The sequence below is a fragment of the Cucurbita moschata genome, unplaced genomic scaffold (genome assembly GCF_002738365.1).
Source record: "Cucurbita moschata cultivar Rifu unplaced genomic scaffold, Cmos_1.0 Cmo_Scf00005, whole genome shotgun sequence".
Lineage (NCBI taxonomy): Eukaryota > Viridiplantae > Streptophyta > Magnoliopsida > Cucurbitales > Cucurbitaceae > Cucurbita > Cucurbita moschata.
In genome coordinates this window covers 321,287-340,863 of record NW_019268521.1, presented here as the reverse complement: position 1 = coordinate 340,863, position 19,577 = coordinate 321,287, and the positions used below count along the sequence as shown (strand labels likewise).

General features: G+C 39.3%; 1 protein-coding gene across 2 annotated transcripts in view; it reads left to right on the top strand.

Moving 5' to 3' along the window:
* Positions 1-7,028, top strand: part of LOC111443417 (homeobox-DDT domain protein RLT3) — a 15,854-nt gene extending 8,826 nt beyond the window's left edge. Inside the window, exons 11-18 of one of the 2 annotated variants that reach the window (XM_023081226.1) lie at positions 272-412; positions 1,190-1,312; positions 1,431-1,877; positions 2,279-2,695; positions 2,806-3,426; positions 5,429-5,533; positions 5,662-5,876; positions 6,658-7,028. In XM_023081226.1, the coding sequence (XP_022936994.1) occupies positions 272-412; positions 1,190-1,312; positions 1,431-1,877; positions 2,279-2,695; positions 2,806-3,426; positions 5,429-5,533; positions 5,662-5,856 (2,049 nt within the window). In that variant the 3' untranslated portion in view covers positions 5,857-5,876; positions 6,658-7,028. Of the gene's footprint in view, positions 1-271; positions 413-1,189; positions 1,313-1,430; positions 1,878-2,278; positions 2,696-2,805; positions 3,427-5,428; positions 5,534-5,661; positions 5,879-6,657 lie in introns of both variants that reach the window. The other variant, XM_023081225.1, reaches the window with a different exon arrangement.
* The last annotated feature ends 12,549 nt before the right edge of the window (positions 7,029-19,577 follow it).

The following is a 19,577-nucleotide window of genomic DNA, read 5'->3' as shown; positions in this document are numbered from 1 at the left end:
TTTTTTTTTTTTTTTTTTTTTTTTTTTTTTTTTTTTTTTTTTTTTTTTTTTTTTTTTTTTTTTTTTTTTCCTGTTTGAAAAACTTTCCCTCATTGCTTTATTAATATGTAAAAGCCAATTCAATTAGCAAATAAGATAGGAAACTTTTCTAACTAGGACTAAGATGAGTGCAAAATCTATCATATAGTTCTGCATGTTTTTTAGTTGCCTTCTGCTTTTGAAAATATGAAGAAAACATCTGTGCTTATATCTTATTTTCATCATTCTGAAGCTTGGAAGTCAAGATCTTGCTCTTGACGTATGGAAGAAATCATTGAACCCTTTAACATGGACAGAAATACTACGTCAAGTGTTGGTTGCAGCTGGTTTTTGTTCTAAACAAGGTGCATTGCAAAAGGAGACCCTTTCTAAGGTATTCAGTTTTCGTACTTTTCTGCTTCAATGCACCAGAAATTCTATGTTTTTTCATAGGAGCCGATAGAACATAAGTCTCAAAAGGTTAGAGTAACCCACAATTTTACTATTTTCAATATTTAGGCATTTTGTTGTTTTTGTGACGAAAGTAGATTTGGTTTGATCATATCCTATGTAATTGATCCATAGTTTTGCAACCTTGCTTTTACATTGAAGTTTTCAGATTTAGTACAAGCATAAATCGTATACATATCTACAATTAAAAAGATATTAGACAGGTGAAAGTCAGAATCATCTTCCCCCAGTACCCCTGAAGTAAATGACCCGTAAATTGGCTATGGAGATTTGAATATGGTTATATTCTGCTCTAGTGTGTCTTTTGAAGTACAAAATACCCAAGTATTTTTTTATTTTTTTTATTTTGGAGTTCAAGACTCTCCTGAATATCTTGTCAGAATCTTGGAAACTTGGAGCTTCCGTTTAGCTTTGTATAAAATTTTATTTGATAGACATGCCAAGCTTTTCCAATGCTCTTGGATCAATACAATTATAATGCAATCCAAATAATTCCAAAGCTTACAATAAGGCCAACCAGAAACCAAAGAAATGCAGCCTGAACCTTGGAGATCCAGAACCTGAACCACTCTTGTCCTTTTGTTCTGTTTAATTATAAGCATAATGTCGGCAAGTTTGATCTTGTGAATGGTTCGCATTGTTCTGCTTCATTATAAACTTTCATGAGTATCCTCCATTTTTTGGACTTTTTTTTTTCTAGGAAATGAACCTGATGGTTAAATATGGTCTGCAACGTGGAACTTTGAAGGGTGAATTATTTATAATTTTATCTGAGCAAGGAAACAATGGGATCAAAGTTTCTGATTTGACAAGGGAATCAAAGGTATGTGACAATGTTGTGAAAAATGTGGATTACTTCATTGTCATTATTATTATAGTTGTTGGAAAGGTGGACATCAAATTACCATATTGATCTGTTTGACATTGATTTTTTCTTGAAGATTGTTGATCTGAATGTTGCTGGCACTACTGAAGAACTGGAGCTTCAAATATGTTCCACTTTGTCCAGTGATATAACTTTATTTGAAAAGATATCTTCATCTGCATATCGTGTCCGGCCTAGTCCTGCTACAATGGATGTTGATGAAATTCAGTCGGATACTGATTTTGGAAGTGTAGATGATATAGCAGCTAATGCATCTATATGCAGCAGCAGTTATGATTCTGAATGTGATTCAGAAAACTTGTGTTCTCAAAGAACTAAAATTCAGAAATCCAATAACGAAAACTCAACTGTTTTCATGGAGATTGATGTAAGCCATCCAGGTGAAGCATGGCTGTTAGGACTGATGGAAGATGAATATTCAGGATTAAGCATTGAAGAGAAGTTGAATGCATTGGTGGCTTTAATTGATCTTCTTTCTTATGGATCAAGTATTAAGCCAAAGGTACATTATTCTATCTTGTAAGGGTCATATTTCCTAGTATTTTCATGTTTACATCATAATTGTTTAATATTTAGTAAATGGTGAAAGATATTGATGAGTGTTTGTATTTATATCTTGAAGATCAAAATCTACTTTTACCTTTGTGAGATTTTTCTCTAGCAATGTCTCATATTTAGAAATCAAAGAACACCTACTCTTCCTCCTATTATATGAGATTTTATTTTATTTGGGAGAGGAATTTATTCATTGCAGCCTGCAGGGACAGTTTTCCAGTATACTAGTTCTATTATACTTTTGCGCTTGCAGGCAGTGTTTCTTAGAAATGTGTCCATTGTATATATCTATGGCATACTGTTTCATGATTTAAGGTGTAGTACTCTTAAGAATTTTCAATATGATAGGGTACGTCTACATCTTGTGCAATTGATTATGCTTCCGACGTACGACGTTATGGTTCTGGAGCAAAAATAAAGAAGTCATCTGTCAGGGGACAGAACCTGTCAAGGTCATTCTCGACTAATTCAGGACAGTTGCATGGTGCAAGTATCAGATATGCTTCATTAGAAAATCATCCTATTGATTCAACAACAACAATCTTAGAGTTCCACGAGAATTCAGCATGTCAAGGAAATGGTGCAAACAAAATGGGCGATGCTATTTACTTGCATCCTATGCAATCTGTCTTTTTAGGTTCGGATCGTAGGTACAATAGATATTGGCTTTTTCTTGGTCCTTGTAATTCATCTGATCCTGGTCATAGGAGGGTTTATTTTGAATCTTCAGAGGATGGCCATTGGGAAGTGATCGATACTGAAGAGGTATTATCCTGAAAATTTTATGACAAATTTACTTTTCGTTGATTCAATGTTTTTCAATCTTAAGCACTAGTGTGATTTTAATTGTTGTTTATTTTCTATTCTTAATGTAGGCTTTGTGTGCCTTGTTATCTGTGTTGGATGATAGAGGTAAGCGGGAAGCTTACCTCATTGAATCTCTGGAAAAGCGTGCAGCATTTCTATGTGAAGCCATGTCAAATTATAGCACTAGGAATCTTGTGAGCAGGAGCTTTACACAATCTGAACAATCTGATATGGATAGGATTAGAGAAAGCAGTTATTCTCCTGTGTCTGATGTCGATAATAGCCTAAACCAAGCTGAGACTAAAGGTAATATGTTGCCTTCATGTAGTGCTATAGTTCTTGACGTTAAACGGAAGGGAGAAGAAGAAAAGCAAAGCTGGAATTGCCTCCAGGAATTTGATTCATGGGTATGGAATTTCTTCTACCATGCGCTTTATGCTGTAAGGCATGGTAAAAGGTCATATCTCGACTCACTTGCTAGATGTGAAAGCTGCCATGATTTGTATTGGAGAGATGAGAAACATTGTAAAGTTTGCCATATGACCTTCGAGCTTGACTTCAACCTGGAGGAAAGATATACCATTCATAGGGCAACTTGCCGAGAAAAAGAGGACGATGATGTATTTCCAAAGCATAAGGTTTTATCATCACAGTTCCAATCGTTGAAAGCTGCAGTTCATGCAATTGAGGTATGTCATTTTATTATTATTATTCTTTTAGTAAGAAACATATCTATCATTAATTTGATTCGCATGTCAAGGGAAGACTAGACGAAAAGCCCAACCCCATTTATATATGGAACAACGAATAAGTCGTTTGGCTGTTGGACATAAGAAAATAAACTGATACTAAATTTATATAATTATTGTGTCGATATAATATACATATAGATTGCATAATTGGGTCTTATTCTTTGAAGATAGGCACCAAAAATCCACCTGTTAGTATATACAAAGGGATAATAAAAGGGTTTTCTAGTGTTTTAAATTTATTTTTAACTAAGAAACCACAGCTTTTAATATAGTTGAGGATGCATATATCAAGGCCAAGCTGCACAACGCTCGACTCCATGAAGAAATGCCACAACCATTTTGCCAAAAAAGGCTCATTATGTGATCTCAGATTGCTAATGAGATAAACCACTGGAAGCTGAGATCAACCACTCAATGAACAATTAAAACTTGAACTCCTCTAGAAAAATATATAAAGAAAACTACAGTGAAAAAGAAAGGAAAAGAAAAACACTCTGGCAAATGTCACACTTGTTCCCATCGTGATGCAATCCCAAACCTTGAATCCCTTCCTTGGTCCCTAAATAAACTACAAAACTATAAATAACTTAAGCTTAGGGATAAATCATTATGTTGTGCTATCAGTGATCAACTCTCTTTAGAAGGATAAAATTTTCAAGTTAAATTTTTTGTTTGGCAAGTTCTACATGGAAGAGTGAACATCTAGAATCGTCCCTATGTATTGGCTCAGAATAGAGGTTGCTACTCTTATGATTGAGGAGGTACTTATTGTTGGATGATGGAATTCCCACATCGGCTAATTTAGGGAATGATCATGGGTTTATAAGTGAGGAATACTAACTCCATTGGTATGAGGCCTTTTGGGGAAGCCCAAAGCAAAGCCATGAGAGCTTATGCTCAAAGTGGATAATATCAAACCATTGTGGAGAGTCGTGTTCGTCTAACATGGTATCAAAGCCATGCCCTAAACTTAGTTGTGCCAATAGATTGGTAAATCCTCAAATCCTCAAATATCAAACAAAGAACTCCAAAAGAAAAGGAGCTAAGCCTCCTCGAAGGCAGTCAAAAAATGACTAAGACTCCAAAGGAGTCGAGCCTCGATTAAGGGGAGGCGCACTTTGTTCAAGGGGAGGTGTTGGATGATGGAAGTCCCACGTCGGCTAATTTAGGGAATGATCATGGGTTTATAAGTGAGGAATACTAACTCCATTGGTATGAGGCCTTTTGGGGAAGCCCAAAGCAAAGCCATGAGAGCTTACGCTCAAAGTGGACAATATCATACCATTATGGAGAGTCGTGTTCGTCTAACACTTATGAACCCTCCTTTTTGTGATAAAGGTGGTAGACTTTCTTTCTTGTTAGGGTGTTTGGTTGGAGCAGAACAATAGGATTTATAGAGAGGTTGAGAGTTTTGGAGACGTGCTTCGCGTGGGTTAGATTTAATTCTTCTGTGTTGGGCATTTGTTTGAGGATTTTTGTAATTTTCAGCTTAGTCGTTCTCTTAGATTGTAGTTCGTTCTCGTAGTTAAAAATGACTCTTTTTTGGTGCGCTTGTTTCTTTTCTTTTTTTTTTTCTTTATATTTCTCAAGGAAAGAAAGAAGTTTTCAGGTATTCTCTTTCTTGTGGCTGTTACCGGCATGACTTTTATCGTGCAACATATGAAGAAAGTCTGTTTTTCAAAAATTGTTTGGGGGATATTATATTACCCACAAAAAGAACCGTTACGGTCCGGGTAGACAGCCCCCGCGTGCTACAAAGAAAACAAAACTCTACAAGAGAAGAAACTACCAATCATTCTTTAATTTTTCTTCGTTTTCCACGGTCTCGAATATTTCTGTTTGCCACGCATTTGCGTCATCATGCTTTTATGTTTCGGTTGATGTGTATAACTAATTGCTAGTGGTTTTAAATCATTTGATCCGCCTATTTTTCTTGTAGTCTGTAATGCCTGAGGGTGCCATGGTTGGAGCTTGGACTAAATCAGCTCATAAGTTGTGGATCAAACGGCTAAGGCGCACTTCCTCTTTGACAGAACTTTTGCAGGTTTTTGGTTTAATATTGGCTTAAATTTTTAACATTTCTTATTGTATGCCCGTACCACTTGTTTGTGCTTGTAGTGTCAATAACATCCGGTAAACATAGTTTGGTTTTTTTATGTTTGATTTGAACAGGTGGTTGCTGATTTTGTTGGTGCCATCAATGAAGATTGGTTCTATAATTTCCCAGAAGGTTCTTCGGTCGATTTTCGAGATACTTTAGCGTCGTTTGCGTCCTTGCCTCAAACGACCTCTGCTCTTGCGTTCTGGTTGGTTAAATTGGATGCCTTCCTTAATTGCTTTTTGTGGAAGGATCTGAAAGGCAGCTAGAAGCCAAGCCACTCGCAGAGGTAACTATTAACCCTTCGCAGCTCCTATATCCCTAGGTTTAATGCCATATTACAATGCGTTTTGTGATAATATCTATTTATTTACATATACTTTCAATAAATAATTTTACTGATCAGAACAAGTACAGAACAAATAATCTCTGCCTTGTTTTTTCCTTTCTTTTTTACGAAATTCCAAAAGGGGAGATGATTGGCGTAGGGTTAGATCTAGGTAGCTCATTTAGAGAAGCCAAGAACACAATTCTACCTAGCATATCATTCTTTTCTTTTTGTTTTTGGGGTGAAATTATAGGACATGCTCTCGACTTTAGTATAGGTTTCGACTATGTATGCCTCTAGACTTTGAAAAGTTATATTTTTACGTTTGAAATTTGTTTTAGAAAGTAACTTTATATTTTAAAATTGTACTGAAAATATCTTTTTTGTTAAAATAAAGAATGGAAACTGACATAGCAACTCATGTGTCAAAATTAGAAAGCGTACGTGATAGATTATGATTGTTGTTACTATTTTATTATATCTTAAGATATATCATTGATATCATTTTCAATATTAATTTTTTTATACATGAATGTCATGTCAATTTGCAATTTTATATGAATGATGCGAATGCTTTCCAATTTTTACATATCAATCGTTACGTTTTTCTTATTTTAACGGTATAAATGAAACTTCTTGCTTAACTGAAACTTACCTTAAAGTTTATTTTTAAAGTTATTTTGGATGTGATTCTTCATTTTAAGTCGATTCATCTTTTTGTTTAATTTACGGGATGTTTCAGGTAAAAAAAATTAGAGGCTAGAGATAGATACTCCGAACACACCAACCCAACTCAACCCCTATTTGAAGAATTTGTACAGGTTACCAACAAAGCGATATGTAAGCTTTAGGCATCACTTTCGGGTTAATCCGAATTCGCAATGGGAAGGCAATGTTTCATATTCTTAGGGCATTTAAGACAGATTTTTGGTGCAGCTGTCTTGTGCATTCATTTTTAGGTTGATTAAGTTTTAGCAATGGGTTGGCCCGAGTGAGGTAGTAGTTGTAGTAGTGTTCATTGCAACTACACTCGAAGGATGTTCAATAATAAGATAGCCAACCTGCTTCCCTCTTTCTCTACTTTCTCTAATATTATGCAGGTGTTCATCATCCTACTAATTGCCTGCTTCGATTTTATTTGTTGGCAGCAATTTTGCTTTTTTGGTTCTAGCTTGTGCTTTAGTTTTAATTTGACGATTTATGGTTTTAGAAGTTTCAAGGTTAAATTCTCGTAGCATCGTAACTATTAATTTTTTTACGCAGAGGTTGTTCTTTTGTATAAAAAATGTGGGTCTAAAAGAATCACTAACGAAATCCCACCTCTAGAAGCCTGCTTACTCTGGAATTTAGACAAAAATGGAATTCTGATGCTGGGATCGTGGGTGGAGATAGGCGATATTTTAGTAGGTAAGTTAACGCCTCGGATAGCGAAAGAATCATTGTACGCCCCTGAAGATAGATTATTACGAGTCATACTTGGCATTCGGGTGTCCACTTCAAAAGAAACCTGTCTAAAACTATCTATAGGCGGTAGGGGTCGAGTTTTGGTGATTAGTTAAAAAATTAAACACATTAAACAAAAGTCTAAAGTATAGAGGACTAAAATAGTTGCTACATGAGTTTGATAAATTTAGGACTAAGTTGAATTTTTTTTAATTAAAAAAAAATCCTGGGAAATCTTAGGGAATCAAGTTTTTAAAAGACTAGATAAACGAGAGATCACCACGATCCGTGAAGAGAAGAAAGAGAAGAAAGAAAGGAAACAGAAGAAAGAAAGGAAACAGAAGTCTCTCAACCATAATACAATGGATATATCAAATTATTACCATCCACTTATACGCCAAGTAACATAGCAACTTTTGTACTTTCCTTTCTTGTGATACCCATCAACCACAATAGTTCGAATACCCTTCGATGCAAGATCCCAATGCCATGAACATATAATGAAAGTGCATTGAAATTTCTAAGTTAGAATCTAGAAAATGTGCATGGTCATTCACATCGAAGTACATGGTCATATATAGTAAATAACCATTTGTAGTAAAATGTTATATCTGATCAACCTATATATATATATGGTCGATAGTTATATATAATAAATGATTATATCTATTAGAACTATGTATACTAAACTGAACCATATATATACCTCTTATGCAGTGTTTTGAAGAGGTACTTTCTGTATTTTCAGTATTCCCTCTTATCGTATATAATTGAAGTCATCAATATAAACCTTTAACCAATATACCCTATTGCATTTTCTCTCTCCTGTTCTTTGTGTTTATCTAGGTCGAGTGTGTGTTGTTGTATGATCCTAACAACTAGTATCAGTGTTAGGTGAGATCACCACGATCTGTGAAGATGGAAAGCTCAAAGATTGAAATTGAGAAATTTGATGGATTTAATTTCGATTTTTTGAAGATACAGATTGAAAATTATCTGTATCGTAAAATCTTCACGAACCCAACCGAGGGTGAAACTGGATACCATGACCACGAAGCAGTGCAAGCAAAAGAATCGACAGGCTTTAGTGTTGATCCAATTGACGTTGTTCAGAAATGTGGCATTCAACATCTTAAATGAGAAGACAACGCCAGATTTGTTGAAGTCGTTGTCAAATATGTATCAAAACCCAGAGAGGAAACAAAATCACAAATCTGGAGATGATGATTATTCTGCAAATTCAACCGAAGACATTAAGAATGCTCTAGTTCTTGGTGTGGACAGCCCGGCTGAATCCTGGGATTTGGGTTCAAGTGCATCGTTTCATTCGTCTCCAAGTAAAGAATTGTTTCAAAATTTAAAATCACCAAATTTTGGGAAGGTGTATCTTGTCGACAACAAAACCTTGGAAATTGAAGGGAAGGGAACGTCAGCATACAAACTCTACCAATAAATCAAGGGACATTAAAGAAGAACTTGATCTCTATTGGTCAGTTGGATAGCACAGGTTATGTGACAGAGCTTGGGAAGAGTTCGTGGAAGATTGTGAAGGGTGCCATGTGATAGCACGTGGTACAAAATCTGGAACCTTATACACCACGACAGGGTATATAAACATGGTTGTTGTTGCGAAGAGTACTTCCAATCATGTCTATGACACAATAAACTTGGACATATGAGCATTAAAGGAATGAAAATGCTAGTTCAAACGAGTTTTAGAAGGTCTGAAATATGTTGATATAAGTCTTTGTGAGAGCTACGTTATTGGCAAACAGAAACAAGTTAGCTTCACAAAGGCTGCCAAAGAACCGAAGAAAATGCGGTTGGAAATGGTTCATATAGATGCTTGGAAATCATCTCGAGTTCCATCACTTGTGGATCAAAATTCTACATCACCTTTATCAATGATTTCATCAGAAAGGTATGAGTTTATTTCCTGAAACACAAGTCACATGTGTTTGCCACCTTCAAGAAGTGAAAAGCTGAAGTTGAAAAATAACATTGGCTCAAAAATCAAATGTTTGAGGTTTGACAGTGGAGGAGTGTAACGACCCTAAATTTCTACTTACCTAGAGTCGCTACCATCATCATAGCGTAATCATTTCTATGCAGAAATAAGCATTTAAACTTTTTCATAAAACTTCATCCTAAAACACTGTCATGGACTTAACTGTTCAAAAATATCTTCAAAACGACACAATGAAAGACTAAATAAAATAAACATTTAAATTAAAAACATCCTATTCTAGCTTAAGTGTAACGACCCTAAATTTTCACAGATCTAGAGTCGCCACTAACGTCTCATGTTCATCTCTAATGCAAAATATAATTCTAAGAATGCTCATCTTTATTAGCGGAAAAATTTAAAACTTCAGAATACGTTAAAACATTAGAAAACACTATCGAACTTACGTGTTTCAAACATCATGCTGGAGTTCAAAATAAGATAAAACAATTACAAATTAAATAATTTAAATAAATGAAATGCAAACACTCTATCCTAACCAAGACTAGGAATTTTAAATATGCAACTATTCTATGCATGCGCCATAGTCTCTGATCACGATGCCACTGTCAACCGTACATGAGAGTCTTGCCTTTACTTGAAAAAAAAAAAATGGCACACAGCCTGAGTATTTCGAAGAAATACTCGGTAAGTGACCCCACTATAGGGGCCATGCTAATGCAAATACATGCAATCATGAATTAGGGACCTATCTCTAATCATCTTAAGGGTGGCCTCGGGTCTCAGACAAATTGGATGTGTAGACTTCCCTACACACGACTCACATGTGCGAGTGTGAATCCCCAAGGCGCTCGCACACCCCCGGACCCTCTGGTCAAGCTAATCTTTAGCGACGTTCGGAGGTCAGCGGAACCCCATAGTGTCATGCGCCTCATGAACACCCTCATCTATGTGCATTCGCACCTGTGCGCATTCGCGCTTATCATACGGTGCGCGTCCGCACTCATCATCTATAGGGGAAGTAGCACTATGCTTATGAACATACAATATGCATGAGGTCCCTCTAAGTCCAATTATACATCTCTTATGATACAACCCTCTAGTCTCATCTCTTGGTTATACTATGTAACACGTGCTCGTGGATATTTACATTAATATCATTTTCATACTCTTAGGGTTGTGTCCTATGTCGATCTAACGACATGATGCAATATGGCAAACAACATCATAAGACATGTTCAACATGGAAAACATCATCCATCATCATGTTAATAACATCGTCATGCATACATCATACTCATCACAGAAGCCATTAGGTGCATCAAATATAACATGTACGTCATGCATCGAAACATAAATATCGTACATTTAACCGATATCACATCACAACGTCATACTCACACGTCATCATAATTCAAACAATCTTTAGCCTATCCTATAGTAATGTCACTTACTTGGTTGGCCTTAGCTGAAGTATTCCCTAATTAGCTAAACGTAAGCTCCCATTCCGTGAGAGCTACTTCCTACGTTACCAGGGTTTGTTTCCTATCACACCGTTCGCTACCTTCCGTTAGTATTTCACAATTAATTTACCACTAATTCAATAAATGTGAAATATGGCTCTAAAACAGCCTCGGATACCTTAATCGGGGCTGAAACTAGGCCCAGGAGGGCCGAAACCAGGTCCGGGAGGGTCGAAACAGTGAAAAATCAGGCCGAAAATAGGTGAGTTGAGTCGAACAGCCGCTGGGAGCCGCCAGAGCGCCACCGGAGGGAGCTCGAGCCGTTTGCACCAAGTCGAGCCGAGCCGAGGGACCGCTTGCGCCGCTGTGTGACACGTGGCAGCAACAGAACGAGCCACGTCGTGCAGTAGCATCGGGTCGAGCCGTAGGTCACAATCCGGTTCGGGTCCTGGGTTGCAGAAGGCTACTAGGCCAGACTAATCGTTGGGCCACGGCTTACTGGGCTGGGCCGCAGTGTTTTAAGTTGCAAGCCGCTTCGATTGGACCGTGGGTCTGGTCTCGGGTTGGGCCAAAGGCAGAGGCCGAGGGAAAGAAGTCGGGCTCGCTCTCTCGGGTTTTGGGTTCGGGTTGACCCGAATTCGTGGATCTCGTCTTCCTTACCCGACTTTGGCCAATTTTTCGGTGCATTTTCTCTCTCCTTTTCGCGGCGCTTCCGTTGCTGATTTCAGTCCTCTTTCTTCCTTTTCCTCTTTGTTTGTCGTCCTTCTTTCCTTTATGGGAGTTTTGCGGCCTAAAAGTTCCTAAAACCACAAATGTATGAACGTTTAGGAAAATCCAATTTTTCGACCTCGGTTATCGACGACGGCACTTACGAAAAGGCACAAAATGTACCTTGAGTTATTGTGCTTTCATTAGGGATTCTTCTCGTGGTGGTAACTGAACGTTTGGCGTCGATTTTAGGGTGGTTTGGGGCTCGTCGGAGGAATTGGAAATTCGCCGACATTATTTGAAATCTCTCTCTCTCTCTCTCTCTCTCGTATTTCCGTCCTTGTCTCTGTTTGCAAGTACTTTTTGATCGATTCTGGGAGTCGTCCTTGTCTAAGTTTTTTTTTCTTTTTTTTTCCATGTCGTTACATTATCTACCCCTAAAAAGAACTTTCGTCCTCAAAAGTCTCAAACTCTTATACTAACTCTGGGTACTTTTCTCTTATTTCGTCCTCACGCTCCCACGTGGCTTCCTCACTGTGGTGATTATACCATAGTACCTTAACGAACGCAATGCTCCTGTTGCATAAGGTTTTTACTTCTTTAGCTAAGATTTTTACTCGTTTTTCCTCATAGCTCAGATCTTCATTGAGTTGGAGTGGTCGTAGTCTATTACGTGGATAGGGTCCGTAATGTACTTTCTCAGCATCGACACGTGAAATACATCATGTACTCCTGAAAGGGCTGGAGGTCGGGCTAACTTATACACTACTGGACCAACTTGCTCTACGATCTCAAATGGTCCAATGAATTTAGGACTTGCCCTTACGTCCGAATCTCAACACACCTTTCATAGGTGCCACCTTGAGGAATATTGGGTCCCCTATCTCAAACTCCAGGCTTTTACGCCTTACATCGGCGTAGCTTTTTTGTCTACTTTGAGCGGTACGCATCCTCGCTCGAATTTTCTGGATAGTCTCATTGGTGAGTCGAACCAGCTCAGGTCCTACTAACTCTCTCTCTCCTACTCCGTTCCAACATATTGGGGACCTACACTATTTCCCGTATAGAGCCTCAAACGGTGCAATTCCAATAGTTACTTGGAAGCTGTTGTTATATGAGAATTCCATCAGGTGGAGTTTGGAATCTCAACTTCCCTTAAAATCTAGTACGCAAGCGCGCAACATGTCCTCTAGAATTTGGTTTAAACGCTCCGTTTGTCCATCTGTTTGGGGGTGAAAGGCGATACTAAAGTCGAGGCAGGTACCCGGTGCTTTTTGAAGTCCGCGCCAAAACGCTGACATAAAACGTGGATCCCGATCCGACACTATAGACACTGGGACTCCATGTAGTCTTACTATCTCTTTCACATATAGTTGTGCCCAATTGTCAACAATATATGTAGCTTTCCCAGGTAGAAAGTGTGCCGACTTGGTCAACGTATCGACAACTACCCAAATCACTGTATAGCCTTTGGGCATTTTGGGCAATCCTACTATGAAGTCCATCGCTATGTTGTCTCACTTCCACTCCGGTATGCTTAGGGGCTGCAACAACCCCGCCGCCTTTTGTCTTGGAGCTTTCACGTGTTGACAAACTAAGCACTTGCTCACAAACTCGGCCACATCTCTCTTCATGCTCTCCCGCCAAAAGTGTTGTTTTCAATTGTAACGATTCAGATTTTCCATTTTTACCTCGTTTGGTTAAGATTTCATTTTTATTTCTATAAATGACAAGATATTATGTTATGCATTTATTCTCGCCGAAAAAGATACAATTTTAAACAAGGAAGTTATTACCTTAATGGAAAAGTCATAAAGCCCTTTTATATTCCTATATTCAACTCTCCTCCTTCCTTGGAAACGTCTTTTGCTCTCCAAACTTTTTTTGGGTTTTCGAGGGTGTCTAAGAGTACGGGAAAATCGAGATGGTTAGCCAAGAAAAACGTGTGGGGTGGTTCGCTGGGTTTTCTTTGGAATAGGTGAGGGGTGTCGTCGCATCGTCGAAATCAGGGTTGTGACGTCGTCGTTGGCGGCGCAGCAATGATTAGGGTTTTCGCGAGATTTCGGGTAAGGAAGACGAAGGAAACGGCTCGGGTTTCACTTTCGGCCTCTAAACCAGCCCACGGAACGAACGCGGGCCCTGTGCGTTTCGGCCCAACACGGACGCGCGCTGTGGCCTTGGTCTTGGCTCCGCACGCGTGCTCTCCACTCGGCTTGACGAGTACGGCGGCTCGGTTCCGTCAAACCCCACGGCTCGGCTCCATCAAATCTCGCGGCTCGGCTTGGCGGCTTGATTGGTCGGCTCGACAGCTCGGCTTGGCAGCTTGGTATCACTATAATATATCGATTCCTAGATTTTTGGCCCTTTCGAAGCCGTTTCTGCCCTTAGTTTTACCATCCGAGGTCAGTATGGTTCCCAACCGTCAAAGACAGATTGTGTTGGGGGTTTATTTTGATAAATAGCATGATGTTTAGCTAGGGTATGTTATGAAAGGTTCCTAAGTTTTTATGTGGTTATCATAGGACGTATTTAACCGCTGGGATTAGCTCGTTGTGAGTGACTTCAACCAAGGCCATCGAGGTAAGTGACCTTACTGTTGGAGTTAGTTTATTATTATGTGTTGTATGATGGTGCGTGCCCTGTAGCCCCTGCAAGCACCATGTTTTATTATGTGATATGACTATATGATGTATGAAGTATGTGACTGTTTATGTCATGAAACGTAATAGGTTATGCTGACTGTTGACTGTTGACTGTTTATGTTATGTGAAGTTATGAATGATATGTTAGTAATATATGCCATGAAAATGTTGATCGATGCCATGGATACACGTAGTATTATCAAGTCATGTCATGAGATGTTTATGCAACTGGAATGTACTTTCATGTTATGTCATATGTCATGTAATATAAGTCATGTGAGATGCCATTTAATGTAAGAAACGTATATGCGATGTTAGCACTGCTTATGTAATGTCATGTTAGATATGTTAAGGGATCTCATGCATATATGTATGTCATGTGCATCGGGATTCTTCCCCTTTATGATACGAAAGAATGAATTACGATATTTATGTTCGTCATGATATCATGCAGGCTCTTTTCTGTTCTGTGGTGTCCGGCAACGTGTAACACGTGTGCCCAACCAAGTCAGGCCCAGAGGGTTTGTATACGAGCCCACCTGGTGGGTCCATGTACGCGTACATGGGCCGTGTGTGAAGGAGTACCACACACCCAACCCTACCTGGAATAGAAAAGCGCCCAAGGCTATGAAAAGTTTATGAAAAGTTAGGTTCCGCTCATATGTTGCATGTGTTTGCATTCCTAACCCCAACAGTGGGGTGCTACCAACATTTTTTCAGGTAAAGGCAAGGCGCCAATGTACGGTTGACGGCGGAGCTGAGGACACCATGGAAGTTGGAGATGGGATATTTTTAGGAGTTTACGTTTATTGGACTGTTTTAAGTTATAGCATTGAGTATTGCTTTATTTAGATTTATCTTTGAATTCGGTTATTGAAGGTTTATTTTTGGAGATAGGTTGTTTTGGATTTATGAATCTTTATGAAAGACTTTGTTATGTTTTACCAAGGTTATTTACGATGAGCTTCCGCGTAATGAATTATGTATGCATGGGTAATGTCATTAATTAGATTTAGAAAATTAGGGGCGTTACATAAATCTTGGTACATCTCAGTACCTCCTGGATGCATAGCAAATGGCGAGTTGTGAGCTTCAATCAATATCTCTTTCCTTAAATCTTCTATTTCCGGAACACACAAGCGTTCCTGATACAATAGTCCTTCATCTAAGGACTTCGAGAATCCATCTACCGGACTTTCGTCTAGCTGTCCTTGGACTTTATGTAGGTTAGGATCCTCTCGTTGGGAGGTAATAATTCTCTGCCTAAGCGTAGGTTGCACCGTGAGTCAGACCAGCTGTTCTATGACTCCCTCGGTCGCTACCGCTATGTTGGCTCGCTCGAATTCTCTTTGTACCCTTACTTCCCTCGTAATGAGGGCTGATGAGTGGACCGTCTTCCTACTCAAGGTATCTGCGACCACGTTTGCTTTTCCAGGGTGGTATTGGATATCTACATCATAATCCTTCACCAATTCTAACCACCTTCTCTGCCTCATATTTAACTCTTTCTGCGTGAAGAAGTATTTTAAATTTTTGTGGTCGGTAAAAATTTGAGTTTTCTCTCCATACAGGTAATGTCGCCAGATTTTCAGCGCGAACACTACAGCAGCCAACTCTAGGTCAAGGGTAGGGTAGTTCTTTTCGTATTCCTTAAGTTGACGAGATGCATATGCGGCAACCTTGCCGTGTTGCACTAATACACATCCCAATCCTTTCATGGAGGCGTCACTATAAATCACATACCCTTCTGAGCTCTCGGGTACTGTGAGTACTGAGGTAATTACCAATCTTTCTTTTAGGTTCTTGAAGCTTGCCTCACAAGTATCATCCCATCTAAATGGTAACCCTTTTTTTCTTAGCTTTGTTAAAGGCGGGTATATTCTAATGAAGTCCTACACGAATCGTCCATAGTATCCTGCCAATCCTAGGAAACTCCTTACTTCTGTTACCGTAGTTGGGCGTTCCCACTTTGTGACTGTTCCAACCTTAGTGGGATCTACGGATACTCCGTCCTTTGACACCACGTGTCTTAAGAAGAGACTTGTCATAACTAAATTTGCACTTGGAGAAGTTGGCGTACAACTTATTCTCTCTTAGGGTGGTTAGGAATTTTCAGAGGTGTTCCTGGTGTTCTAGATCTATTTTCCAGTACACTAGGATGTCATCAATGAGTACGATCACAAAAGTGTCTTTGAACACTCGGTTCATTAACTCCATTAACACAGCTGGAGCATTGGTGAGGCCAAATGACATCACTACGAACTCGTAGTGATCGTACCTTGTTCTAAATACTGTCTTTGGTACGTCTTTTCCTTTACTCTTTATTTAATGGTAACCTGACCGCATATCTATCTTAGAAAATAGCATTGCTTCTCTGAGTTGATCGATTAAGTCTTATATTCTAGCATAGGGTATTTATTCTTTATGGTTCTCTTATTTAGCTCTCTTTAATCGATGCACAGATGCATCAATCCATCATTCTTCTAAACAAACAACACTTGCGCACCCCAGCGGAATATGCTAGGTCAAATGAACCCTTTATCCAGTAAGTCTTGTAATTGCGTCTTGAGTTTCTTCAACTCTGTTGGCACCATGTGATAGGGTGCTTTGAAAATAGGCCCAGTTCCTAGTTCAAGTTCGATGACAAAGTCGACCGCTCGAGAAAGGGGTATTTCAGGTAGTTCATCAGGAAGTACATCTGGGAACTAGTTTACTATTGGCACGTTTTCTAGGGTCTTTTCTTTTCCTCTTACGTCTACGACACCTGCTAATATAGTCCAACTGCCTTGTTGAACTAATCTCTTTACTTTCATCATTGAGACTACCTTTGGGGTAGTCCCGGTACTTGTGCATTTAAATTTAAATCTAGGTCTCACCGATGGTGAGAATATCAATTTTTTTTTTTTTTATGACAATCTATACTAGCATGGTTTGAATCTAGTCAATCCATGCCTAGTATTATGTCGAAGTCGGCCATCTTTACTACTATTAGGTCTACCTTTAGAGTTTGGTCGACTGCTATTACTTGGTCATTCTTTACTTTATCCTTAGATACTAGGTCTACCCTCGCAAGGGTGCTTGCCAACCATACATGCAATAAGGGTTCTAATTCAAATTATGTCTCTAATCCTTCTCAAGGTTGGCTCTCTTCAGCCTCACTTCATCCTCTACCTCTAATAGGAGGCGGTCCTCTTCCTCGTCCTACTCTTTCGTGTGATTTAGGCAGCATGGTTCTAGAAACCAAGATAGCATCTCTTAAGTCTAAGGCTCATTACTTATGAACTTATGCTATACATCACATATACTAAGTTCACATCATATTGGAAACAAAATCACTCAGCATGCAACACATCACATCATACTCTTAAATAAATACGTGAAATATCACAACAATTTCAGTAATATTAACATAATAATGCATGCGAGTTCGAAAACATTTCTATTTTCTTATCTTGTGCAAGGCGTACCTGACGGTGACGGGGCATCGACGTTGGGACCATGGAACGTGCCAAGCCTACATCGTAGGCTAGTCTACAGAATCTAAAGCCTAGAGCTCTAATACCAACTGTAAGAACCCTAAATTTCCACATATATAGAGTCGCTACTAACGTCTCATGCTCATCTCTAATGCAGAATATATCTCTAAGAATGCTCGTCTTTATTAGCGAAAAAATTTAAAACTTCAGAATACATTAAAACATTAGAAAACATTGTCGGACTTACGTGTTTCAAACATCATGTTGGAGTTTAAAATAAGATAAAACAATTATAAATTAAATAATTTAAATAAATGAAATTCAAACACCTCATCCTAACCAAGACTAGGAATTTTAAATATGCAACTATCCTATGCACGCGCCATAGTCTCTGATCACGATGCCACCATCAACTGTACATGGGAGCCTTGCCTTTACCTGAAAAACAAAATGGCACACGTCCTAAGTATTTCTCAAAATACTCAATACGTGACCCCATTATAGGGGCCATGCTAATGCAAACACATGCAACCTTGAATTAGGGGCCTATCTCTAATCATCTTAAGGGTGGCCTCCATTCTTGGACAAATTGGATCTGTAATACTTCCCTACACACGATTCACACGTACGAGTGTGAATCTTCAGGGCGCTCGCACACCCCCTGGACCCTCTAGTCAAGCTAATCTGTAGCGACGTTCAGAGGTCAGCGGAACCCCATAGTGTCATGCGCCTCATGAACACCCTCATCTATGTGCATTCGCGCTCATCATACGGTGCGTGTCCGCACTCATCATCTCTAGGGGAAGTAGCTCTATGCTTATTAACATACAATATGCATGAGGTCCCTCTAAGTCCAATTATACATCTCTTATGATTCAACCCTCTAGTCTCATCTCTTGGTTACACGACGTAACACGTGCTCGTGGATTTTTACATTAATATCATTTTCATACTCTTAGGGTTGTGTCCTATGTCGATCTAACGATATGATGCAATATGGCAAACAACATCATAAGGCATGTTCAACATGGAAAACATCATCATGTTAATAACATCGTCATGCATACATCATACTCATCATAGAAACCATTAGGTGCATCAAATATAACATGTACGTCATGCATCGAAACATAAATAGCGTACATTTAACAGACATTACATCACAACGTCATATTCACACATCATTATAATTCAAACAATCTTTAGCCTATCCTATAGTATGGCCACTTATTTGGTTGGCCTTAGCCGAAGTATTCCCTAATTAGCTAAACTTAAGCTCCCGTTCCGTGAGAGCTGCTTCCTACGTTGCCGGGGTTTGTTTCCTATCCCACCATTCACCACCTTCCTTTAGTATTTCACACTTAATTTACCAATAATTCAATAAATGTGAAATACAGCTCTAAAAAAGCCTCAGATACCTTAATCGAGGCCGAAACCAGGTTCGAGAGGGTCGAAACAGTGGAAACAGGGCCAAAATAGGTGAGCCGAGCCTGACAGCCGTTGGTAGCCGCCGTAGAGTCACCGAAGGGAGCCCGAGCCGTTTGCGCCGAGCCGAGCCGAGGGACCGCCTGTGCCGCTGTGTGACACATGGCAGCAACAGAATGAGCCACGTCGTGCGATAGCGTCTGGTAGAGCCGCAGGTCACAATCCGGTCTCGGTCGCGGGCTGCAAAAGGCTACTGGGCCAGACTAAACGTTGGGTCTCAACTTACTTGGCTAGGTCGCAAGTGTTTTGGGTTGTAGGCTAGTTCGATTGGATTGTGGGTCTGGTCTCGGGTTTGTTCAGCTGAACCATAGCTTTTGGGCTGGTTTGAGGTTTGGGTCGATGTAGTTTGGCTGGGCCGAAGGTAAAGGCCGAGGGAAAGAAGTCGGGGTGGCTCTCTCAGGTTTTGGGTTCGGGTTGACTCGGATCCGTGGATCTCGTCTTTCTTACTCGACTCGGTCGATTTTCCGGTGCCTTTTCTC